Genomic DNA, 26,431 nt, shown 5'->3' with positions numbered 1-26,431 from the left:
GATCCTGCAAACTGTCACATGAGTTGATAAGTTTTGTTAAATATGAAATGGATGATTCCTGAAAAAATATTTTAATTATCATGCTCTAATGAGCTCTGTGGTGATTCATGTAGAACACTGAAGAATGTCACAAAGTCAAAAAATGTTAACATTTGCATGGAGGTGCCATCACAGATATGATTACATACTAATTCAATTAAGATGTGCTTAGGCAAGTCCAGTCTGCTGGCCATGTGACAAAGAGTTATGTGGAACTTGGTCTTATTTTTGGGATTTCTTAGCTTTGCAACATTTTCAGCAAGAACTACAGCAAGCAGTGAATGGTATTTTTGAAGGATATGCTGTTGGAGAAAACCTTGTTTCTTTTAGGATCCAGTGGGCAATTGATCTGCCAAGGTATAATGGCCAATTACTGGCTTTAATGATACTGTTGGTATAAAAGACAGTACCAAGACTTGGATGCCTACAGATAATTTGAGGTAAATACAGAAATTCGAGGGGAGGAGATACTAAGGAGTGCCAAGCAGTGATATATAAACAAATGGCTGCCCTAATTGAGCCGTTTTGATTGCTATGAGGCTTGATTTAAGAAAATCTGTGGTTTAACGGATGGTTCCTCGCACCCCTCCCTTTGTTTTCTTACTACTGTTCTTTATGATAGAACATCAAATAGCATAAGTTAAAAAGTAAAACTTATTTGGAGGTATTGTAAATTAAAGGGGTAAATATGAAGAATTAATAGTAGACATTATAATGGAAATAGTAATAATAAACTTATTTCAAATCTGCTGACTGTATCATAGTTTATGGATGGTTAAGCAACTGAAAATATTTTTAAAGTTTTTAGTGCTGTTCGGTATTTTTTTTTGTTTTCTGCTTAGAAAGTTTTGATGTATATGAAGTTTTATAAGAAAGCTAAATTTTGTTAAAAAAATAAGCAGTAATTTCCAGTACTGCCATTCTAAACAAATGAACAGAAATCAGCAAAATGATTGTTACTATAATGTCATTATCTCTGGACATCATGCATTACAGAAAGGAGCAGTCTTATCCAAGAAAGGACATCATGTCTGTGTGGCCATTTTCGTCCGGCCATTTTGGGACAGAATAAATTAAACAGTAATAAGTACTTAAGAGTGTTATAAAATATGTAAGTGAGATTAAAAAATCATTTTGGTGACCATAGTAGTAATTTCAGCTCATCCCTTCAGGTCTTATCTTTCCCAGCCTTTTCCTAATATGCATCCACGGTGTTCATATTTCTCATTAATTTAGTAAGAAGCTTCAGAGAGTGAGAGATCCAATAGCATAGGGGGCAGAATTTGAATGTGGTATGGTTCAGTAGCCATGCAAGGAGGAGGGGGCTTTTTACATTACAGAATGAGTGACAGAAAGCTGAACAGCTTTCTGTGTGACTGTGCCGAGATCTAAAACTGAGCAAATTAATGGGAAAATATTTTCATTCATTCTTCTTGTAAGACATCCCAATAATTGTACCTATCTAACACAGTTCTGCAGTTGTGGTCTTTGGTAAGAGCTGGTAAGATGTTGGCTTCCTTTATTTTGAATTGTATGCAGTAGTAATTGAGCAGAGAAGGTAAGCCAAGCATTTGTTTTATGCTGTTGTCTTTACTGGGTTCATAAGCTGTGTCCTTACAGTCTGTGATGAGTAGAAAAGATAGTATCAACATATGCCAGGAAATTACTTTGCTTGTCGTATATGATTTATTATTTATCAGATATGCAGTAATAATAATTTGGTACATTTTATTCCAACACTATCTTTGCAGGTAATTCTTTGCTTCACAGTCCCATGTTAGACCCGGATAGTGACATACGCAGTTCTGTCAGTCGTTTGAGCCAAACTGTACCAGTGAAGAGAGGTGGTAGCTTCCAATCCACAAGGGATGACAGTAAGTGTCTTATCTACACAAAATGGTATTAGAGAAAAGCAGTAATGTGTTACAGATTTAGTTGTTAATTGCTTTACTTTTCCAGTCCTCCCCTATATTTGCCCAGTGACTCATAGTTGCCATCATTTCATTGAACACAGTCAGATTTTGTCATTGTTAAAGTAGTTTTCTTTGAATTGCATAAAATTCAATATTTAAAAGAGTAGTTTATTTAGCATAATGCAATAGTTTTATACAGATGGTACTATTAGTAGAACAGGGAAAAGGTTTGTACTCCATACTGTTCCTAGTCCCAAAGAAGGATGGTTGTAGGATGCTCAGTCTGGACCTATGCCATGTAAAATGATTTTTAAAGGTAACACAAGTCAGAATGATTACTTTTCACATACTCTTCCCCCCTGCTCTTTCCAAATGCACTGTCAGCCATGTAGGATCTTAAGGAAGCCGAGCTGCATATATCTGAATTTCAGGTCACCTCGTTGTAATTTGATCTTTCCTTTGTACCCAAAGTTTTCACCAAATGCTTGGCGACAGCACTTGCTCTACTGGTGGCCATACAGGTTCATAACAGTAAACAAAAAGGCACTAAGGTAACATAACAGGTAACCTCACAAAACCTTTATTAATCCACAATTTGATGAATGAATTTAAAAGTATTTTTTAGTACTAAACACAGGTTTGACAGTGAAGCTCAATTATTTACAATTAGAAGAAGTAGCACATTTATACCCCCACACTATCCTGTGTTGGCTTTTGAACGTTTATGTACAACACAAATTAGGCGACTTCTTGACAATAGACAGATAACATGTGACAACAACATAACATCTGCAGAATTATTTTGCTTAAAGGAACTTTCTGTTAACAAGGACTATAGGGTTATGAAACCGGACAAAGGTGGAGGAGTGGTTATTATGACCAACACTGATTATTTAACGCAGATGCAGAACAATCTAAATGACTCCGACACATATGAGTTAGCTTCTAAATTTGATGTCCAGAAGGCGTACACCAAAATAGACTGGATGCTTTATGAGTTGCTATGTGAAGGTATAATAGATGCTGAGGAATGTAAATATTTATCGGTAGAACACCCGGTCATGCCCACTATTTTTGGCATACCCAAAATTCATAAAAATGTAGTTAACCCACCTTTTAGACCCATAGTTGCAGCCAGACGATCAAAAACTGAACCTCTAGCTTCCTACATAGACATTATGACCAAGGACATCCTGGAAAGGTTGCCATATATCTTAAAAGATTCGTAGCACTGTTTGGACTGCCTCAGAACTTTGTCTCATGATGATCTGGGGGATTTTTTGTTGGTCACTATTGATGTTATCAATTTATTTTCAGTGATCCCCCATGATTGTGGGCTCGACTGGTTTAGGAAGAGCTTGGACAAACATACCAACTTGCACCCGACCAAGAAGGACCTATTGGTGGATCTGTTGCAAATGGTACTGGAGAACAATTTTGTAGGTTTTGAGGATGAGTATTACAGACAGTCCACAGGGGTGGCTATGGGTGCTAAATGTGCACCCATTTATGCCAACCTTGTTTTAGCAGAGTGGGAAGACCAGTTTGTGTTGACATCTGATTATAAGGCTAAGATGCCTATCTATTTTAGATTTTTGGATGATATTTTGCTTTTTTGGAAGGGCACACTTGACGAACTGGAAGAATTTATTTTATATTTGAACAACACAACAACATTCTTAAAATTTACACACAAGGTTGGCAAGATGAGTATTGATTATCTGGATTTACAATTATATACTAAAAATGGTAAAATAGAATCAAGATTATACAGAAAGAAAACTCATTTGTACATTATAGTAGTTGTCACCCTGCCTATGTTAAGAGAAATGTTGTTAAGGGCCAAATGATCAGGTTGTCTCGTATTATTAGTGAGGATGATGTCTTTAAAATTGAACTGGACATATTGAAGGACTTATTTGTCCAAAGAGGTTATCCCATTGATGTACTTTTGTCGCTTCAACATGAAATATTTAGAAGAAGGTCTACTGACTTTGTTCCAGTTTTGCACGACACACACAGGTTATGTGACAAAGTCACCAACCATAAAGATGTGCCTGATGGAAACAATATGCCAACAGGAATGGTATTACAACACAATAGGTTAGCACCTGAAGTTAAAGATGTTATTTACGGTGCTTGGGAAAGCCTCATCCCTGCAGACTTGCACAACATACTTGGTAAATGTCCCACTTTTATTAATAGTAAAGGTTCAAATTTAAAAGACCTACTAGAGAAGACCCCTAGATCCTTTGGACAAAGACCAGCTACTATGGCCAAATGTGGCAATTGCAAGGCCTGTAAATTTATTAATGACGGTCCCTATGTTTGTCTAGGTAATTTTAAGAGAACTTTGAAGAACCCTGGTTACTGCAACTGTAACACACGTATGGTCATTTATGCTGCCACTTGTTTATCTTGCCCAGCGTTCTATATAGGTATGACTACCAGGAAGTTGAGACAAAGAATATTAGAACATTACAGGGACATAAAAAATAGGAAAACCACTAATTCATTGTATGTACACACGAATCATTGTTCAAACTTTAAAAAGTTTATTTTTTTTTGTTATTGACAGGCTATATACAAAGGATTTTGGGGGGGACTTTAAAACCATGTTGGAAATAAGGGAATGTCTTTGGCAACTGAGACTTGATGCCAGCAATGCTCCTGGTATCAATGATGCACTATCCCTAGCATGTATTTTAAGATACAAGGCAGCTTGTATATAATATAAAACTATGTAAATTTAAATATTTTAACAGATATGTTTTTTGTTTTATATGGAATGTTTATTACTGCACACACTGCTTTTTATGATGTTTTATTTTGGTTTATTTATTTATTCTGGGTAGCTATTACTTACTTGAGATTCTAGCAAACAAGGTATTGTTGAGCAGGACTTTAAGATTTGGTGAACAGGGACTTTAGGGGATAATTGTTTAATTTAACTACCCTCCTGCTTTTTCATCATTGATTAATCAAGCACTAATTAATAGCTGTATTTAAAGGTTGTTTTTACTGAAGTTAACTGACTCTGAAGATGCCCATGAGGGTGAAAGAGCTTAGTCAGTTCAAGTTGCTGTTATTTTATTTCTTCATTCATCAAATTGTGGATTAATAAAGGTTTTGTGAGGTTACCTGTTATGTTACCTTAGTGCCTTTTTGTTTACTAGTTGTTTTACACTCTGAGTTCCTTCAGGTTCATAACAGTGCTTGTTTGGGAAGTCTGCTTAACTCAGAACATGCAGAGCCAAGAAGACATGCTTGACAGTCCAAGCATTCCTGAAGACTCTAGACCACATGTTATGATCTAGTTTGGTGAGACCCATACGTCTCTCAACTCTCTAGAATTGGGTATAACATCCCTGATGTTGGCTCATGCTTTTATCCTGTCCCTCCTAACATTTTCTGTTTTCTGATACACCACTGAGTATTACAGTCAGTCAGTAATGCCAGGCATTAGAGTTTCATACTACTGCTTTAATCATAAATCCCTACCTGTTGTTGTGTTAACTCTCTAAATGAATTAGAGTAATAGTTAAACATTTTCCCTGAGTTTGAGCTTTTGCCTCCCTATTATATCTGGCTTTGTCCAGAATTCCTGAGCAAAGAAGTTGAGCGGTGTGGTAATAGTCTTCACCAGCATCCACATGGGAAAGATAGAGTGGCACATCAGAAGCTGTGGGAGCAACAGTAGCCCACTTTGGAGAAAATAATGCCAGTGAACTCCTCTGTATTTAGTGGTACTAGTTGATGTTGACCGAGACTTGGCTGCCCTTTGTGATCTAGGAGAGCTTGCGGTCCCTGGAAACAAATCTCAAAAACCTGTCCTGGACCCTTATATCACCCATTTAAAAGAGCAAGAGTATGGAACACTGCCATGGTATGAAAACTCAGATGTGTAAAACAGATGGTACCCTTAATTCATGTCCTGCAGGTATTCAAAATGATTTAGCACCAGGCAAGTTGAAGGTGGTAAAAGCCACATATAAGTGACATATAAACAAATGCAGCTGTTCATTCATACCTGGTATGCCGGATAGCATTGATAGCCATGGCCCAGTTTTTTCCAGTGAAGCCTTCATCTCCTGGTTATGTATATGCAGTGGATATAAACAGTGTATACGCCCCTGTTAAAATACCAGGTTTGTATGATATAAAAAAATCAGACCACAATAAATCATTTCAAAACTTTTCCCACCTTTAATGTGACCTATAACCTGTACAATTCAATTGAAAAACAAACTGTCAGAGGAAAAATATAAAAAAAATAAAAAACATACAATACGCTAGTTGCATAAGTGTGCACACCTTTAAACTAACTTTGTTGTGTGTGCACACCCTTAAACTAATACTTTGATTTAATTACAACATTCAGTCTTCTTGGGTAGTAGTCTCTTAGCATGGAACATCTTGACTTGGCAATATTTGCCCACTCTTCCTTGCAAAAGCACTCCAAATCTGTCAGATTGCAAGGGCATCTCTTGTGCACAGCCCTCTTCAGGTCACCCCGCAGATATTCTTTTGGATTTAGGTCTGGGGTGTGGCTGGGCCGTTCCAAAACTTTAATTTTCTTCTGGTGAAGCCATTCTTTTGTTGATTTGAATGTATGCTTGGGGTCATTGTTGTGTTAAAAGGTGAAATTCCTGTTCATCTTCAGCTTTCTAGCAGATGCCTGAAGGTTTTGGGCCAAAAGTGACTGGTATTTGGAACTGTTCATAATTCCCTCCACCTTGACTAAAGCCCCAGTTCCAGCTGAAGAAAAGCAGCCCCAAAGCATGATACTGCCACCACCATGCTTCACCGTGGGGATGGTGTTCTTTTGGTCATGCAAAATGTTGTTTTTGCACCAAATGTACCTTTTGGAATTGTGGCCAAAAAGTTCAACCTTGGACTCATGAGACCATAACACACTTTCCCACATGCTTTTGGGAGACGTATTGTATTGTTTAGCAAATTTTAACCGGGCCTGGATGTTTTTCCTGTGTAAGAAAAGACTTCCGTCTTGCAACTCTAACCCATAGTCCAGGCATATGAAGAATATGAGAGATTGTTGTCACATGTAGTACACAACCAGTACTTGCCAGAAATTCCTGCAGCTCCTTCAGTGTTGCTGTAGGTCTCTTGGCATCCTCCCTGACCAGTTTTCGTCTTGTCTTTTCATCAGTTTTGGAGGGATGTCCAGTTCTTTGCAGCGTCACTGTTGTCCCATATTTTCTCCACTTTCTGATGACTGTTTTCACCGTGTTCCATGGTATATCCAATGCTGTGGAAATTCTTTTACACCCTTCTCCTGACTGATACCTTTCAACATTGAGATCTTTTTGATGCTTTGTAAGCTCTCTGCGAACCATGGATTTTTGCTGTAGCAGGCAACTGAGTAAGTATCAGGAAAATCTGGGTGTATATCACCTCATCGAAAGCTCAAAATTCTGAAGCGCAGAACATCGAACACAATACATCGAACCGCATAACTTCGAAAGAGGGAGAAAAACAAAATGTGGAGTGCATGTTAACAGCAGATTGCTACATGGAGGGGCAAGACCCCCTACACCCCCACACCCCCTGCCACTTAAATATACCACTTTGGAGATCGCACTTCAGTGCACTACAGTGCAGAAATGGAAGATTTCCATTTCCTACACTCTAATGCAATCTCAGAGTTGGTATATTTAAGTAGCAGGGGGTGTGGCAGGTGCAGGGGGCCTTGCCCCCCTGCCTACACCCTTAATGTTCTATGTCCCCATTGGGGACAGCCATTCACAACATTTCGATGTTTTGTTGGTTTGAGATATTGTGTTCGATGTTGTGCTCTTCGTAATTTTGAGCTACTAGGACAGCTAAACTTTATTTGGGGTTAATCAGATTCTCTTTAGTTGATGGCAGGTGTGTACCCAAGAAGACTGAATGCTGTAATTAAATCAGAAGGTGCTGCAACAAAGTATTAGTTTAAAGGGGTGCGCACACAAAACAAAATATTAGTTTAAGGGTGTGCACACATATGCAACCAGCGTATTGTATGTTTTTTATTTTTAATATTTTCCCCCTAACAGATTTGTTTATTTTTCAATTGAATTGTACAGGTTATAGGTCACATTAAAGGTGGGAAAAGTTTTGAAATTATTTATTGTGGTCTCATTTTTTTATATCACGAAAAACTGGCATTTTAACAGGGATGTGTACACTTTATATCCACTGTATCTCTCTCTCTCTATATATATATATATATATATATATATATATATCTATATATATATCTATATCGTATCTAATCTAAGCTCAGCAGATTTTTTTTTTTAAACAGGAAATATCTTTATTAAGTTATCACTTATGATATAGGCAATTGTACACTTATATAAATGAAATCAAATCATATTGACATATTTTCAGCAGCTAACGTTGTACATCACTTGTAATCTGTGCAGTCATTGTGAGTCAAACATTGCAAAGTTCATTCAATTCCTACCTTCCCTTAAACCTCATTCCTTCTCTAAAACACTGTATTATTCCCACAATTCTTGTTTTTATATATAATTTGCTCTTAACCTTTCCTAAAGATCCCACTTCCAGTGGCATCTCTGTTACTGTATTCACTACTGTAAACTCAGGAGATTTTCATCCAGTCCCTCCAGAGGGAGATTATTTACTGCAGATGTGAGGAACCACAGTCCTAGGCCTCTGTGTTATCTTCTGGATGGGGATGCTCTTGTATACTTGCCATCTACTCCAGTCTTTCACAAAAGGTTTAATTCTGATAGGTGATTGGGAGTTAGCGTAATGGTTGAACTGTTTACCTCTCAGATACAAGGTGCAGGGTTTGATTCTCACCTTTGAGAAATTAGTCTTGTACTTGCCTATAACCTATACATAAAATACTACAGAAGGTAAGAGAAGAGGTATGACAAAATCTGCCATACTTTTTGTAGTCTATCTAGATGAGGAAGAAGAAACTTGTTAATTCTACCAGAATTATGCATCCTCCTTACTCAGCAAAATGGATTAAGAAACAACAGACTAGCAGCACTGAAATTCTCTTGTACAGATGGAAAAGGTTTTACATTTGGTGTAGCTCGGAGTGTACTACAGTATCTAACAGAAGTACTCCACAGGGAGTAATTCTAGGCATCCATTAATGTGCATCTTTCAGCTATTGCTGCCTACTTCCTCTATTTTTTGCAAACTTCATAGTCAAGCAGTCTTTGAAAGGGGGTCTTGTACCTTAAACTGTCTTCAAGGAAGCGTGTGCCTCCTCTGTATGAGACCTTATCTTCATTCATTGCAGAAAAGATGCCTGTAAGTAATTTCAAAGAAGAAGTTAAGTTTCTGTTAAGAAAGTGGTCATTTTTTCCCTCGAATGGTCTGATGATGACATCTACAATATCTTTGTAACTACTTACAATATTATTAGTGACAAAATAGTTAATACAGCTCGTCAGTTCTGGCCCATGTTGTTTAGAGATCAGGAATTAAATAAGTTGTTGCCAGAAAAGTTAAAAATCTCTTATAAGAGGGCCAGAAATCTTAGAGACATGGTTGTACATAATCAGTTTGAATTACCTATAGTGAATGTTAGTGCAGAAATGTTTACATTTAAAGGCACTATACCATGTAATAAATGTTCGATATGTAAAAATATGATCAATAGTTTTAAATATATTAATGGACATCAGTTTTTGGTTAGGGGCAATTTTAATTATAATACATGTGGGGTTATATATGCTCTTAGGTGTAGTTGCAATACTACATTGGTGAGACCAGTAGAAGTTTTAAAGTTTGTTTTCAAGAACACCTGAGAGACACAAAAAATGCTAGAATAGATAGCCCCTGGGGTAGTCATTTTTCTGAATTTTACAGTTGTAATCCTAATCATATTATTGGTTGTGTTTTGGAAAAATTTAAATTGAGGTATCTTTGGGGGAACTAGTAAATCTGGATACTAAGTTATGTAAAAAGGAAGCATCATATATTTTAAAATTCAATACTTTGGAACCTTTAGGATTAAATAAGGAATGTGACTGGAAGCATGTAATTTAAGTGATTAATTGCAGTGGGTGTGACTTGTAAATTTTGTGTGTGTATAACTTTGTTGCTTTTTATTCTTTGAAGACTGCATAGCCGAGGTGCTAAGTAATAAAAGGTTGGCTTGTTCGTTGCTGCTGGTGGTATAGTTTTTTTGTTTTGTCTTTTTAGTAGTATTTTGTACTTGTCCATCAAAATTCCTTATATGATTTTTCACAAAGATAGGGTTTTCCTTCGAACCAATCCATCTTTTCCTCCTAAGGTGGCATCGCCAGTCAATATCAGTCAGACTATCAATTTGCCTGTGTTCTTTCCTAATTTTATGAACAAGATGGAATACAAACTTCACATGTTGGATGTTCATAGACAGTTACAATTCTGTTTACACAGGACAAAACATTTCTGTAAATCTGATCAATTGTTTGTATCCTTCTATAAACACTTTTTGGGGAAACGTATCTCAAAGGTCACTATAGCTAGAGGGATTTCTTCATGCATCCTGCAGGTGTATAAGGACAGAGGCATGTCTCCTCCAGGTCAGGTGAAAGCTCATTCCACTAGGTCCATGGCTATGTCTGCGGCTTTTTGGTCTGGAGTATCTTTGGATGATGATTGTTCTGCAGCTACTTGGTCCTCATCGCATACATTTATTTCTCATTACAAATTGGATTTGACTTCCAGAAGGAGAGCATCCCTTGGTTCTGCGGTGCTCCAGAATATCCTTCCATGAGGGCCTCCCAGGAGTTTAGTAGCTCGGGGCTCTGTCCCACAGGTTGAAGACGAAGTAAACTACTTCAGATAAAGAAGTTATGTACTCACCATAACGTTCCATCTGAGTAGTTGTACTTCATTTGTCTTCAACCGTCCCCCCCTCCTTCCCCTGGACCTTGGCGCATAATCAACCTACGGGCTGCAGTATAGGTCACAAGTATATATTTCAGGTCAGGTTCTCAATATAAGTTCAGCAAACTCGATCTGGGGAAGGAAGGCAGTGGAGGTGTATTATGGGTAAGGGGAGGAATTTGGAGCTCGAGCTGATGCTAGCAAAGTTTCCTGCTTGGATCTGATACGGATCTGTATCCCACAGGTTGAAGACAAATGAAGTACAACTACTCAGATGGAACGTTATGGTGAGTACATAACTTCTTTTTTTATTTAAGCAAGGTCACTACTAGAGAGTAAGGTGCTTGATGCGTCATTGTCAAGGAATGTACCGTAAAAATTGTATCTCCTTCACAGTTTTTAAAATGTTTCTGTTCTGAGCTCTCAAATTGTATAAATCCTTCTTTTAGACCCCCCTCCCAAGGATAGGTGTTTGTATGTCATCTGAAATGTTTAGTACGTGTCAAGCATGAATGATGCAGAAAACATTAAAATTCTTTTTGTCTATTCCCTGTGGAGGTAGATGTGCTTTTCAAACTGCAAGGTCAGGACATTAAAGTAAAATGTGAAGACATTGATGCCAAATATCCTGGCAAAGTAATTTGTATTAAGAAACACATATATGGCATTTGTCCATACTGGCAGCTGAAAGACAGATACTTTCTTTTTTCAGAACTATCCTTGAGCACAGCCTTTTACAATTTCTAATCACAGGTTCATATTGATATTGATCTGTGAGGCTCTTCAGAAGCCTAACCATGCATTCCCAAGAAGTTTTAGCCCTAGTATTTTAAGCATGATTAACCCAGAGCCCTTTACAAATAAGCACAGCCAGGCAGACTTTTACATGTTAACTCTTATCCATAAAAGACAAGGATGCTAAACCAGTGAACTTATGATCTGACGTAGTTGACTTCATTTGGTATTCAACCTGTGGGTTATGGATCTGTATCGGATCTGTCATGGCCACATTTCCAGCATCTGATCCGAGCTCCAAGCTCCTCCCCTTCCCCATAATGCCCCCTGTTTCCTTCCTCCCTTCAGATCTCATTTGCCGGTGGAAAAGCAAGCAGCGTGGTCTGAGCTGTAAACATATAGTGGGTAGCATAAGTGCTCCTTATTTATCCTTTTTCTGCCTTTCTTAACATTTCTCTCTCTCACTTTCTATCTTTTCCCTCCCTGCGACAAGTCGTCAGTAAAAAAAAAAAAAACTTCTTCCCTCTCTTTTTTCCTTTTCGGCCTGTCTCCTTTTGTGTGAGTGTGGGAGTGTGCCTGACTTATTTAGGGATGTCTGAAGCCCCTAAATTAGGATTCAGAAAGTGAACAGAGTGTGCCCATAAGCTTCCCCAGCTAATGGCCACACTCTGTGTGTAGTGTGCCTGGGCGCGGTGCACCTTCAGACCTCCTATCCTGTCTGTGCTGGGTTTAATCCCAGAGCACTAAAGGACAGGAGGGACAAATTGATCCTAAAAGGACTAATTCCCTCCTCGGGGACAGTAGCCTCTGCAGCCCCCTCTTCAGGGACAGCAGCTGTGTCTTCTTCCTCTTCCGCGGCCTCTGGGACTCAAACTCCCTCCAAGAGGTCTGGGGAAGGGGAGCAGATCAAGAGAGACAAGCCACAGAAGCGTTCCCCTGACTGCCCGGCCCTGGCTGTCCTGCTAGCCAAAGTTCGGACTTTATATTGATATTCCAAGATACTCCAACTCGGCCCGGATCTCCCCGGTTTCAATCCCCAAGGTTCTCCCCTGAGCCGGAGGAATCGCAGGCCAGGTCACCGGTTAGGTCCCCTCCTCACCAGCATTCTGCACCAATTTCTGTGGTGCCATTCTCCTGCTTCACCCACAGCCTCAGTGAAGCGGAGATGGACAAGATGAAGTGGAGATTTATCCACACCCAAATCCAGATGGGGGTCTTGCCAGCACCCTCTCCCTCTGGAGGGGGGAGCTCGCAGTCCTTTTTTACACCGATAATGATCCGACCTGAAGTTTTGGAGCCCCTGGATCTGAGGACCCTTGGGTTTGGAGGGTCGGCACCAAAGGTACCTTCTACCTCAACGCCGGCCATTGCCTTGAGCATGTCGGACCTCTCAGAGTCGTAGTCTTGGGGTTGGATCTGAGGGATTGCTGCCGGCGCCGAGCCTTTAGGAGCACAGTACTTCCCTTGGTATCTTGGCTGCTGAAGTCTCGGCTCTGACTTCCCTGTTGGGTCAGAGTGGCACAGTTTCAGCCAGTATTTCCAAGGAGGTCTGTTCCCCTTCAGCCTTTGATGTGGTGGAAAGGGTTCTCTCGGTGTCGAGACCCTTGACCATCTCGTCCTCGGACTCCATCCCGACTCTCTTTTCTCTGGGTGCGGTCCCAATCATCTTGTCATCTCAGGGACAACCTGTGTCCATTTTGCCTCAGGAAACTCCACTGAGGGAGCAGCTGGAGGTTTGCAAGTCCTCCCCAGAGAGTCCCACTGAGGAGATTTCTCGCAAACGAACATGTAAGAGGAGGCACGTGGACTCCCCACCGGATTCCCGTACCAAAGACATTGATTTGGAGGAAAGAGAAGGTTCCCCACGGTCACCCCCTGAGGATATCTTCTTTGGAGACATCATGGAACGCCTCCACCAGAAAGGGGGTGATCAGCCCAAAAACCAACCTCAGACGAATCAGTGTTCCTGGAGGCATTCGGCACAGGCCCATCTACTTCTTGGGTGTCCCCTCTCGCGGATCCTTTAGTGGATCTGATAACATCTCAGACATGGAAGGAACTGGACACTGAGGAGCCTATCCCTAAGCGACCAGATAAAGTGCTTAGTCCCCCTTCAGACAGGGCTTGCTGGAACAAGGGATCTCCCGTGGATGCTATGGTTGTGGCAGCTGCCACCAAGAAAGAGCTCATGCAGGAGAGCTCTACGGTTCATCCTCCTGATCAAGAGTCAAGGGCGATAGACCATTTTGGGAAGCGGGTGTATGCTTCGGCGACCTTCTGTGTAAGAGTGCTGAACTACATGGCACACATCATTCGACTGCAGCGAGACTTGGTCAAGGAGATCGCTGAGTCAACCCCAGAGTCCATGTCGGCGGGGGATAAAAAGACATTCTCTGCTCGGATGGCCACTCTCAAGTCTGTGGAAAATACGTCCATGAGTCTTCACTCCCATGCCATGGAGGGAGCCGCTAGGTTGACCGGTACTGGCATTCCCATTAGGCACCACGCTTGACTCCGGCTATGTCAATTCTTGGAACCCTTCAAGGCGTCATTTACAAATGCCCCTTATGATAGTTATTACTTTTTGGGAAGTCAATCAAAGAGAAATTGGTCCAGAGGGAAAAGGATGGGAAGACACTATCTTCCATCGGGATCCGCCTCTCCTCCCCTCAAAGATCCTTCTGAAGGGAATCAGCGAGGGAAGAAGAAGATGTGGTTCTGAAAGGCTCAGATGTTTTCCCTGGACACGCAGGACTCACCTTCTCCCAGAGGCAGAGGGGGTTATGATAGACATCTCCCTAGGGGCAGAGGGGTTCCAAGAAATTTTGAGTCCTGAGAACCTTTGTCGGACAAACCTGGGCAGCAGCTCATCTCTGGAGGCAGACTGAGTTGGCTATTGCTCCACACAGCAGTATGGGAGTCTGTAACAACAGATTGTTGGATGTTGCAGATTCCATGCAGAGGATATTCTATCCCATTCAGCGAATCACCACGGCTACCAAACCACCTCCCGGACATTCCACCCATGCAAAGGGAGCAAAGCAGCTATAGAAATAGAAAAGCTGCTAAGAAAACGAGTCATCAAGTCTATCCCCTGAAACCAGTACGGATCAGGCATTTATTCCAGGTTCTTTTTAGTGCCAAAGAAAACGGGGTACCTAAGACCCATTCTGGATCTTTCCAATTTAACCTTTCAGTAGCCAAGGCAAAATTCCAGATGGTCACTCTTCAGTCCATCCTGCCCTTTCTGCAGGCGAATGATTGGATGTGTTCGATTGACCTCCAGGACCCATACTATCATATCAAGATGGACAGTTGCCCCCGGAGGTTTCTCTGCTTCCGGCTAGGAGCCAATCATTATCGGTTCAGAGCCCTTCCCTTTGGTCTCACCATAGCCACCAGGGTGTTCACCAAGGTTATGGCAGTAGTAACGGCTCACCTGAGGCTTCAGGGTATTCAGGTCTTCCCTTACCTGGACGATTGGCTCTTTGCTGCCCCTTCCAAGCATCTACTTTGCCAAGCCAGGGACTGTTTCCTCTTGCTAGCGAAAAGACTGGGCATCACCATCAATTTCAGCAAGTCATCACTGGTTCCGGTACAGATGTAATCCTCATTGCGGATTTGTTGGACATGATTCAAATGAAAGTTTTCCTCACCCCAGACAGGATATACAGTCTCAAATTGCATGTTCTATACATTCTTCAAGCCCAAGTTGACAGCAAAAACAGTACTAAGGGCATTGGAGTCTGTGGTGGCCACGATCAATCTATTACCCTTAGCGCGCCTTCACATACGGATTCTCCAGTGGACGCTTGCTGTTCAGTGGTCACTGTTGCATCTGCCATTGTCATATCCTGCTCAAAAGTCCCGAGTATGCAGGGACTCTCTTCAATGGGTGGATTCAGTCCCTGGATCTAATCAGGGAATGCCCTTTTTTTTCCATCTTTTTCCCAAACCACAGTGACCATGGATCGCTCCCAGTTGGGGGGGGGGGGGCATTTCTCGGGAAGGACAGTCTAAGGCACGTGGTCCCCACCTAAGACCAGCTTGCATATCAATGTCCTAAGGGTGAGGGGGTCCTTCTTGTGTTGTAGGCCTTTCATGCCCATCTCCCTCTAGGGACAGTTGCGATTCAGACAGACAATATGTCAGTGGTCTGGTACATCAACAAACAGGGGGGAACTAGATCTTATCCTTTAAGTCGCGAAGCTATGAGACTGTGGGAATGGACAATCTCTACCAGCCATTTTCTGGTGCCAATGCACATCCCAGGGCGATCCAACATTCTCGCGGACAGGCTCAGCAGGTCTGTTCTGATGCCTTACGAGTGGTCTCTGAATCCTTCAGTGGCAGAACAGATCTTTCTAAAGTGGGGTCGTCCTTGCTCCGATCTTTTCACATCTCCTTCCATCTTGAAATGCACTGAGTTGTTCTTTCTGAACCCCCATCAGGGGGAAGCCCCCAGAGATACACCGCTCCATGCTTGGTCTCCCGGTCATCTGTATGCTTATCCTCCACTACCCCTCAATTCGAAGTTTCTTCAGAATGCTCACAGGCTGGGGAACACTGTGATCCTCATCACCCCATTTTGGCCTCGCCAAGTTTGGTTTCCCTCTCTATGGTCTCATCTAGTAGTTCCACCATGGACATTGGATCCAGTTCCAGATCTTATTTCTCACCCCTCAGGGGTTCCTCACCCAGACCTGGACAGTCTGAAGCTCACTGCTTGGCTGCTCCAGTTCCCATGATTGTTAGGACTCAAGGTTCATCATCCCCAGTTAAGACTATTCTGGTGGCAGCTCACAAATCTTCCACTAGAAAGGTTTATTGTAGCAAGTGAAAATGTTTTTTTCATATGGGCTTTGCAGTGTGCGTTAGACCCCTTTACTGCCCTTATGCCTGCAGTCTTAGAGTTTTTGGCGGGAATTTTTCAGCAGGGTGCCGGTTCCTCCACAGTCAAAGTCCAGTTGGCAGCTATTTCCAGTTTTCATGTGGGGGAAAAATGTCACCCTTGGCTTCTTCTAAACTTTGTAAGACCTTCATTAAAGGTACCTTTCTTCTCAGACCCCCGGTGAAGGATCCTACGCCCCCGTTGGACCTTACTTTGGTACTTCAAGCTTTAGGCCCCCCCCCCTTTTGAACCTGCAGCTTCTGTAGATTTACAATTTTTATCTTGGAAGACTGCCTTTTTGGTCGACATTACTTCTGCTTAGAGGGTGTCGGGACTTCAAGCTTTATCCATTAAGGTTCCTTATATGATCATTCACAAAGACAGAGCGTCCTTGCGTACCAACCCGTCCTTTCTTCCTAAAGTAGCATCAGAAGCGAATATCAATCAGACAATCAATCTTCCATTTTTTCCCTAATTTCAAAAACAAGGGGGAATACAAATTACATCTGCTGGTTGTGCATAGACAATTGAGGTTTTACTTACACAGGACGAAAGCTTTTTGGAAATCAGATCAGTTATTTGTTTCTTATTCTAAACCTTTCTTAGGTAAACCAATTTCCAAAGGAACAATTGCTCATTGGATTTCACGGTGCATTATTCGAGCCTACTGTGTCAAGGGAATTCACCCTCCAGGGCAGGTAAAGGTGCATTTGACTATGTCTATGGCTTCTTCAACTGCCTTTTGGTCCAGGGTTTCGCTGCATGATATCTGTTCTGCAGCTACTTGGTACTCATCGCATATCTTCACTTTGCATTACAAATTGGATACTGTATCCAGGAACAGGGCATCCTTTGGCTCCACGGTGCTCTGGAATATCCTTCCATGAGGGCCACCCAGGTGTTTGGTAGCTGGGGAGTCTGTCCCACAGGTTAGACCAAATTAAGTCAACTACTTTAGATAAAGGAGATGTTCTTTGTGTTTAACTGTTGCAGTCATCGCACTTGGGTGATCTGCCTGCAGGTAGCCCTCAGTCGGCCCGAATACCAGAGTCTTGGGATTTCTGCGTCAGAAGCTGTCGCCTCTTCCATGACGTCAGGTCATCAGGGGTATAAAACATGCAGCCGATGCCATTGGGATCCCGAAGCAGAAGCAGTTTGCAAGTGCCGGTTGGCCGCTACCTGAAATTTTCGTTTTTCGAGTTTCAAACCTGAAGTCTTCTAAAGCTAAGTACCCCGTTGGAGACCCTTTTTTTTGCTCTAACCGATGTCAGAAAAAGTTAACAATTGTCTTGCCTGTGGAAAGCAATTACCTCACAGAGATTTTCATTCTTACTGCATCACCTGTTTAGGCCCAGACCATGATGTCCCTCACTGTCGGTTTTGTGGCTTGTTCAACGCCCAAACTATTCTTCATTGGGCTACTTTTTTCCCTAAATTCTTTCGCACTCGTTCTCTGTATTCCAAAATGGCTTCAATAAGCCATCTGACTACTGACCTTCTGAAAAAATGCAAGGATAAAGACAGAGACAGACCGCATAGGTTCAAAACTGCCGACGACGCTTCTGTTAAGGTAGTTGCCAGTCCGCCGGTACTCAGTGAGGTGCTTTCGCAGCCTCTTTTACCCACTTCTACAGATTTGCAGGCCTCTACTGAGACCCATTCGGAGTCTGGTATGCCGCGAGATGCTTCTTCAACTATGGAACCTGCGGATGTCTCTACCTTGGATGGGTCTGGAGCCGCTGTGCAGGCACCGGCTTCTGAGGGTGTATTCAGACCTTCCGATGTTCATGTCAAACTGAGTACTTCATTAATGTCTAAAACTACCGAATTTCTCAGACCCAGAGTTCGCACTATGCCTAGGAAACCGACGACCAAAGCGCATTCTCAAGCTCCCATGCCACAGAAACAAATGCTTAGAATGGCTGAAGACATTATTACTTTAATTAGGGGAAGCCAGCCTTCCCCCTCTAAAAGACAAGGAATTGATTTTCCTTCTGATTCTACAGACCATGAGTCCGATGACTCTGATCCCTGTGATTACCAGGACATACCCATATCTACCTATGAGGAATTCAAATGCAGAGGATTCCATTCCCTCTGCCTCCCCCCCAGAGGACTTTTCTTTCGGTGAAACCTTGCTTACCCTAAGAGAGCATTTCCGCTGGAAATGCCAGGACTACCCACAGTCCAAAAAGAGACTCAGGGAATTTTTAGACTTGCCTCAGCATAGGCCTCTAGCTATACCCCCTGTCCTGGATATTGTAGATGATGTCTTCATGGAATACAGTCGTACCCCTGATACTTTACCACCAGTTCCTAGAAATCCTGACAGGTACTACAGAATACCTGACTCACAAATTTCTCTCTAAAAATCCCACTGTGGATCCAGAGTCCATTTCACAGGGACCTAAAGGTATTAAGGCTACTACAGCCAAAAACCCTACCCTTCGGACAGGGATTCTAGGGCTCTAGACAGATGGGGTAAGAAGGTATATACCTCTGCAACTCTTGCCATCAGGGCTTTAAATTGCCACTTTCACATGTTAAAGTACCAGCAGCATATTATGGAACTAATTAAACAAAAAATGTTGTTGATTCCTGATTGTGCAGAAAATAAAGACTTACAAGACTTAATGCATTCTGCAAACCAAGTTGGTAAACATACTTTGCAGTGTGGCTTTGATGCCTTAGAAGCATCTTGCAGGGCTGCTGTCACTGGGTCTGTTCTGAGAAAGCATGCTTGGCTGAAGGAACAACTCTTGCCAGACCATGTCAAAACAAAATTACTGGATGCTCCATTAAACCAAGAATGTTTGTTTGGCTCAAAAGCAGAAGTAGTTCTTAAAAAAGATAGAGGAAAAAGATAAATCTATGCAAACCGTTAAAGATTTCTTACAGGTACAGCCACCTAGATTCAGTAGGCATTGGCCTTCAAAAAACTGGTCCTTTCCAGTCTCTCCCAGACCTTCTCAGTCCAAACCCAGGGGCAACAGACCACAAAGACTACAGTCTCAGTGTATGCATAGATCAAAACACTGGAGTGCTCCCTCCTCAAAAACAGGGAGTGGTAAGCCACCCCCTTATGGAAAAAGTTCATAATGGCTTGTCCTTCATCCTTCCCAGCCATGCCCAAATACTTGCATCCCTAGGTGGAAAACTCGCCCTGCATGCAAAAAACTAGGAGTATATTACCTAGGACCGATGAGTCTTAAACATTGTATCCTAGGGATACAGATTGTACTTCCACTCACTGCCAACCCCAAGCGGATTGCCAGACCTTCCTCCAAACCAGTGGGCAGAGGCCCAAAAGCAAGTACTTTCTCTTCTCAGTATCAGTGCTTTTAAACCTGTTCCAACAAAGCAAAGGGAACATGGTTTCTACTCCAGGCTGTTCGTAGTGCCCAGAAAAGAGAACTCTTGGCACCCTATTCTGAATCTGTCAACTCTCAACACCTTCCTGGTGGTACCAAAATTCAAAATACTTACACTCCAGCAGCTGCTGCCTATGCTAGCCAAGGACTCCTGGCTAGTCACCCTAGACTTAAAAGAAGCTTATCTGCACATCCCCATAAGGGAATTTTGCAGGAAATATCTATATTTCAGGGCAGGCTCTATGCACTATCAGTTCTCTATACTTCCCTTTGGCTTATCTACTGCGCCTAGGGTATTTACAAAGTGCCTTTTCTCCAGCCATTGCATACTGCAGGTAGAGAAATATTCAAATTTACCCATACTTGGACGATTGCTTTATTCAGGTGGACAGCCAGGAATTGCTACTTCAGCACCTGACGTTTATAAAGCGACTCCTAACTTCTCTGGGTTATACCATCAACGAAAAGAAATCCTGGGAGCAAGCTTGAACACACCTTCCCAGATGGCATTCCTCACTCCAGAAAAGCAGGTTTATTTGACAGATTACTTCAAACTACTGGCCACCCAAACCCAGCTATCTGCAAGAAAAATACTGCAAGCCCTAGAGTTCATGACCTCATGCATTCTACTAATTCCATATGCAAGACTGCATATGAGGAAACTTCAATGGTACTTAAAAAGTCTCTGGTATCAACATTCTCAGGACCTGGAAGCAGTGATTCCTATCATTCCTTGCCTAAGAACAGAGTTCCTTTGGTGGGCAGAGGTTTGCAACCACAGCAAGGTACTCCCTTTCACTCAACCCCCCGCCGCCCAAACCCTGACAACAGATGCTTCAGACTATGCATGGGGGGCTCACATAGCAGGCAAATGCATTCAAGGCAAATGGAGCCCAGGACAAATTCACCTGCATATCAATCAAAAAGAAATGTTAGCTGTACAGAATGCACTGACAGCCTTCAAATGCCTTATCCTGCCAGGACAACACTTGATAAGACAGACAACACCACAGTTATGTGGTACATAAACAAGCAGGGGGGAACTCATTCCTACCCACTCTGCAGGTTAGCTATGGCTCTGTGGAACACAACCTTGAGCAATCAAGTGCACCTGCAAGCTCAATTCCTGCCAAGCAAACAAAATTCACTGCCAGATGACTTAAGCAGAAATCTAATGGACCCACACAAGTGGAAACTGGAACCCCACTCATTCAAACCTCTAATACACAGGTGGGGGACACCAGAGGTGGACCTCTTTTTTTCCCCCAAAAACCATCAACTGAGCAAATTTTGCACCAGAAATCCCCACAGCCAAGCATGGAAAGTGGATGCTATATCCTTTACATGGGAAAACCTCTCAATCTATGCCTTTCCCCCTCAGCCCCTCCTTTCAAAAGTACTATTCAAGATCAAACAGGACGGGCCAAGGACAATCCTTATTGCACCAGACTGGCCACGCCAGTACTGGTACCCACTCCTACGCAGTCTGACAGCAGTGCCACCCTGGCACCTACATCAGACCCCCTCTCTGCTGTCCCAGCAGGAGGGACAGATTTTGCATCCTCAGCTGCAAACCTTGAACCTGGCAGCCTGGCTTATTCCCTGAATACATCACCAGCAACCCTCAGTAGACAGGTGCTGGATGTTATCCTTGAGGCCAGGAGGCCTAGTACTAGGAAATTCTATTCAGAAAAGTGGAAAAGATGATACTGTTCTTGGAGCCAGTCTTAAGGAAAGGACACAGCCGTGCCCACCTTACCTCAAATCCTAGATTATCTAGCAGAGCTGCTCCCCAAAGGCCTATCCTTCTCATCAGTTAAGATTCATGCCTCTGCCATCTCAGCTCATTACAATACTGAGCCACTCCTCTTCTCTCACCCTCTGATCAAACAGTTCCTGAGAGGAGCTAACAATTTAAGACCCCCCCCCCCAAGGAGAGCTCCCACTCCTGCCTGGGACCTTAACTTTGTACTAGAGAAACTCATGCTCCCCCCTTTTGAGTCTACTGCTACAGCAGAGTTAAAATTCCTCCCTTGGAAAACAGCCTTACTTCTAGCCATCTCTTCAGCAACAAGAGTGTCTTGAGTTAAAGGCCCTTATGGCTGTGGAACCCTTCATTATCTTCCATGCGGACAGGGTTTCCCTCAGGACTAACCCATCATTTATGCCCAAGGTGGTATCCAGTGTGGCTTTAAACCAATCCATCCATTTACTAACCTTTTTTCCTAATCCTCAGAATAAAGGGGAAAGGATCTTGCACTCCTTGGACGTGCACAGACAGCTCAGGTTCTGCCTTGACAGGACTAAACCATTTAGAAAATCTGACCAGGTGCTAGTCAGCTTCGCTACAGGGGCAGAGGGCAAGGCCATTTCAAAGCAAACCATTTCTAAATGGATAGCACACTGCATCCATTTCTGCTACAAACACCATGGAAAACCTACCCCACAGGGGATCAGACCTCATTCCACTAGGGCTACCTCAAACTCTACAGCATTTCTCAGGGGATTCCCTACCAGGGACATCCTGGAAACTGCATCCTGGAGCTCTGTACACACCTTCTCCAAGCATTACCACTTACCTGTCTTTTCTAAATCCAGAGCTGGATTTGCCACAGCAGTCTTTACAATGCCTGCTAGCCAGCCCTAATACTTCTTGACTGCCTCCACCCTTCCTCAGCTTTGGGAATTAACCCAAGTGTGATGACTGCAACAGTGAAACACGAAGAACATAGTACAGTTGTGTACACTTACCGTAAATGTAGATGTTCAAGTGTATTCACTGTTGCAGTCCTGGTTACCCTCCTTCCAGCCCCCTGTCTTTTATATGCTTTCTACCTATCCTCTTTTTTGGCCATATCTTATGGAAATGGTATTTACTTTTTACTGGAGGTGCTCCACACCTTGTGATTGCTTCCTATTTTGGGGGCTCCTGACATCTGGGGCAAGAAAAACTGATGTAATGGCGTTGGCCGCATGTTTTATACCCCTGATGACCTGACGTCATGGAAGAGGTGACAGCATCCAGGAGCTTTTGCTTTAGATCAGAATGCCCTTTCAACTGTTTTTTTTTTTCTTGGAAGCCATTTTGATCACTGTTTTGGATATGATCAGACTGAGTCACTGTAGCAGTATTTTAACAGATAGGTTGCAACTTGCTGACATCCTGCTTGGGTACCAAAGCTTTACCTCCCTAGGATGTACGTTCAGATGATAACCTCAGCTCATCGGCATAGGAGAATAAAGTCGGATGTACGTGTAAGATCCTCAGCCTATCTTGCCGCCAACCTGAATGCAGGTCATTGCACCTGACTGACTGTGATTATTTGGTTGCTTGGTACCATAGGTTTGCTTGTCTGATCATAAAAGTGCCCCATTGGGGATCCTTCCTTTAAACTTTTGATTGTTTTGCTAATTGTTATTAGATGTCAGCTGGGAGGGGTAAGTGTGAGTGTGGTAGACAAATTCCATATAAAGACTTGCACACTAAGTGCCTTTTTTGTCTAGGCCCCGAACACGACTATAAATCCTGTTCTGTCAGTCATATGTTCCCCAAACCCTACAATCTATGTTATCCACACTTAATACCTCCTTTGAGACCCAACATCTGAAATGCTTGGCCCACTCCACCATGTTGAAAGGCTCAGACATCAGCCTCTCGACAAAGAAAAAACTTAATAAAGGTATAGAGAGGATTCTCCTTCTATTGTCTCAGAATTGGGTATACATTCTGAGGTGGCTGAACACGTGGTATGTCATTTGCCATCTCACGACCTCTTTACTGCGACTCAGCCGGCGGCTGGGACTGCTCTGAAGCCTTGCAGATAACTGAGTCCTATGAACTATGACTCATTATCGCAAAGTGCCCTCAAGGAGTCTATCAGATCCTTTTGTGGGAAGCGATTATTGGTACCATAATGAAAATGTGCAAAGCTCAAAATTCCCTAAGTTGCTTCTAGCAGATGTCTCCCATGTAAAGAAAAAAAAAACTTGATCAGTCAACATCTGCTTCTGCATCCAGGTGGAAGGAATAGTGGGATTTTCCTGAGGGGTTATTCAAGGCAGTCATGTCTCTGAAGCCACCTTCCTTTGTAACTCGGCCTTCTCAGGCCAAACCACACAAACAGGCCTTACACTCTTCCTCCTCTGATTCTGTCAACTACTCTTCCCAGTTGCACTCTTCCAGAACAGATTTCCTCAGATGAGGAAGACTAGCGCTCTCTGGATTCCCCCTTGGAAGAGGCATTCTTTGGAGAAACTTTACAAAATATGATTAAGTATTTTTAGGGGCAGTCCAGATAGGTGTCTTGGATGCAAAAAAGATACCACAACTTATTAGAGGTGGACACTTTGCTCCTCCTCCAGTTCTCCCTGTGACAAAGGGAGATACTGCCAGCACAGCTAGCTGGAATTTTGTAAATAATTACATGTCATTTGTGAATATCAACATGATTTATAAAGAAGTGTGACAAAGGGCATACTGCCAACCCAGTTAGGTGGAATTTTGTAAATAATTATATATGTCATTTGTGAATATCAACCTGATCTATATAAGATACTTGTGTTACAAATGTATTAAAACTGTATATCATATGTATATGAAACTGGTCTGCACAGACCCGTGTTAAAAAAGGTGCTTTGTAAAGTACTGAGCTTAAAGATGTATCCACAGTGTGCACTTCTGGAAGAGAAACATATCTATACATGCAGTATTGTAACTGTTTGAATGTATATATTTTAACATTGGAAACTGGAACACAGGAGGTTAACTTCTGTTCAGCAAAATAACTGAAATTATATTACCTTATGGCTATGCCATAAAAGATGATATCTTTCAGTTTCAATGCAGGAAGGAGACAGAATGTCTAAAACTGGGGGAGCCTTCTGTATTGTCTTGGAAGTGTTTTATTGTTTTATGACCTCTAGCATCTGCCAAAAATCTGAGGAAAAGCCCTTGTCTTTGTCTTTTTAGAGGTAAATGCCAAAAGTGGTTGCTTTGGGCCTGGGGACTAGAAGTCATATGACAAGAAATGATGTCATTCTGCAAGCTAGCCCAGCACTAATATTTGAGATATTAATATGAGAGGTCTCTGTGAGAGTCACAACATTCTGTATTCTTTCTTTGACCTGACAGCAACTAGAAGATCCATTCACCACATCTGCCTTGCTCTTAAGTAAGTTCCTAAGGTATAGTAACTCTCTTAGATACAGTCAGGAATATAGTAAACCTTAGTTTAGATATTTTTCTTTATTTATTTGAGACTGTCCTGCAGTGTAGTTTTAAATATTTCATGTGATGTTGAACTCCGATGTCACTGTGAACATATAATGTTAAGTTGTCTATCTCGCCTTCATTCTTGCTGGTTGGGTTCAGAGCCGATCCTCGGCCATCTTCAAAAGCTCGAGAGCTGTTTTTTACTGGCTCGAGGCCTCCCCATATCCCATGATGCCTGGCGCTAGAAACCCAGATCTTGTTTGCCGCTTCTGCTGCAAGGTTGTCTTACTGGCTCAGGTCATATATTTTCATTGTTTTATCTGTTTTTTTGACTAAAATTGTTAAGGTTTTTTAGTGTAGTTTGTTAGCTGTAGTTACAGTCTTTCTATAGATATCTTTGTTTACTGAATTCCCCTCCCCTTCAGAAAAATCGTTTTAGTTAGAGAGCCCCCCCCCTCAATCTCTTCCTTAAATAGCCATTTAAGTTAGAGGCTAACCTTAAAAAAAAAAAAATTATTAGTGTTTACCTAGTTTAGTCTTTCTTGTTTGTTGGTAGCATAGGATATTGTGTCTATTTCTTGGCTATTTTTGAGTGTAGTAACTTGTGCGTGTGATAGTTATTATATCCAAAAATTTTTTTTGTGTATTGTGTGTGGTGTTTCTTCCTTGGGTATGTCCAAGGATACCAAGGTGTCCGGATTCAAGAAGTGTGACTCATGCTGTCAGAAGATGTCTCTGACAGTTGGTCACACTTCTTGTGTCTATTGTCTGGGCGCTGTGCACCTGCAGGACTCTTGTTCGGTTTGCCATGCTTTCAGCCCAAGAGTCCTGCAGGAGCATAGGAATAAGTTAATCCTACGGGGTTTTCTTAAGCCTGAGGATTCACCGGCTAAGGCTCAGCCCGTGAAGTCCTCCAAGCCACCTAAATCTTTGCTCCCAGTTCGGAGCTGTCATTGGGTGAAGCTACTCCTTCTGCCTCGGTTCAGGCCAGAACGGATGTGCCTGCCTCCCAGTCGGTTCCGACACGCACTTCGGAGCCGTCGGGGAGTCGAAAGAGATCCAGGTCTCCCTCCCTGGAGTCGATACGTTCGGCTCCGAGGTCTCCTCTGCTCCAATCGGAGCGTAGTCATCGGTCCTCCCACTTTTCTCTGTCGTCAAGGCTTTCAGATCACGACTTGGAGAGAGTGGTCAGTAGGCTGTTGAAATCGCAGGCCCTAGCAAAAATGTTGTCCAGCCCCCCTCATCAGGGTTTGGCTCTGTCCATGTCTGCAGTTCTTCCTCCTCCAACTCCTCTCTTGAGTTTGGAGCCAGAGTTCGTTGGGGTTAGAGTCGTGGAACCGTCGGCACCGATACCTTCTCCTTCGGTTCCGTCGTCGGCTCTGATCACTTCCTTGGTACCGTCCTT

At 42.5% G+C, this 26,431-nt stretch overlaps 1 protein-coding gene across 2 annotated transcripts in view; it reads left to right on the top strand.

Annotated features, from left to right (window-relative positions):
• EXOC2 (exocyst complex component 2) overlaps positions 1 to 26,431 on the top strand; it is a 2,261,550-nt gene that overhangs the window by 1,088,998 nt on the left and 1,146,121 nt on the right. For both annotated transcript variants that reach the window (XM_044065154.1, XM_044065156.1), the window contains exon 12: positions 1,791 to 1,913. In XM_044065154.1, coding sequence (XP_043921089.1) covers positions 1,791 to 1,913 — 123 coding nt within the window. The remainder of the gene's footprint in view (positions 1 to 1,790; positions 1,914 to 26,431) is intronic.

Source organism: Protopterus annectens, chromosome 3.part0, assembly GCF_019279795.1.
Source record: "Protopterus annectens isolate FY-2018-M chromosome 3.part0, PAN1.0, whole genome shotgun sequence".
In the NCBI taxonomy this organism is placed as follows: domain Eukaryota; kingdom Metazoa; phylum Chordata; order Ceratodontiformes; family Protopteridae; genus Protopterus; species Protopterus annectens.
This window is presented reverse-complemented; position numbering and strand designations above follow the sequence as displayed.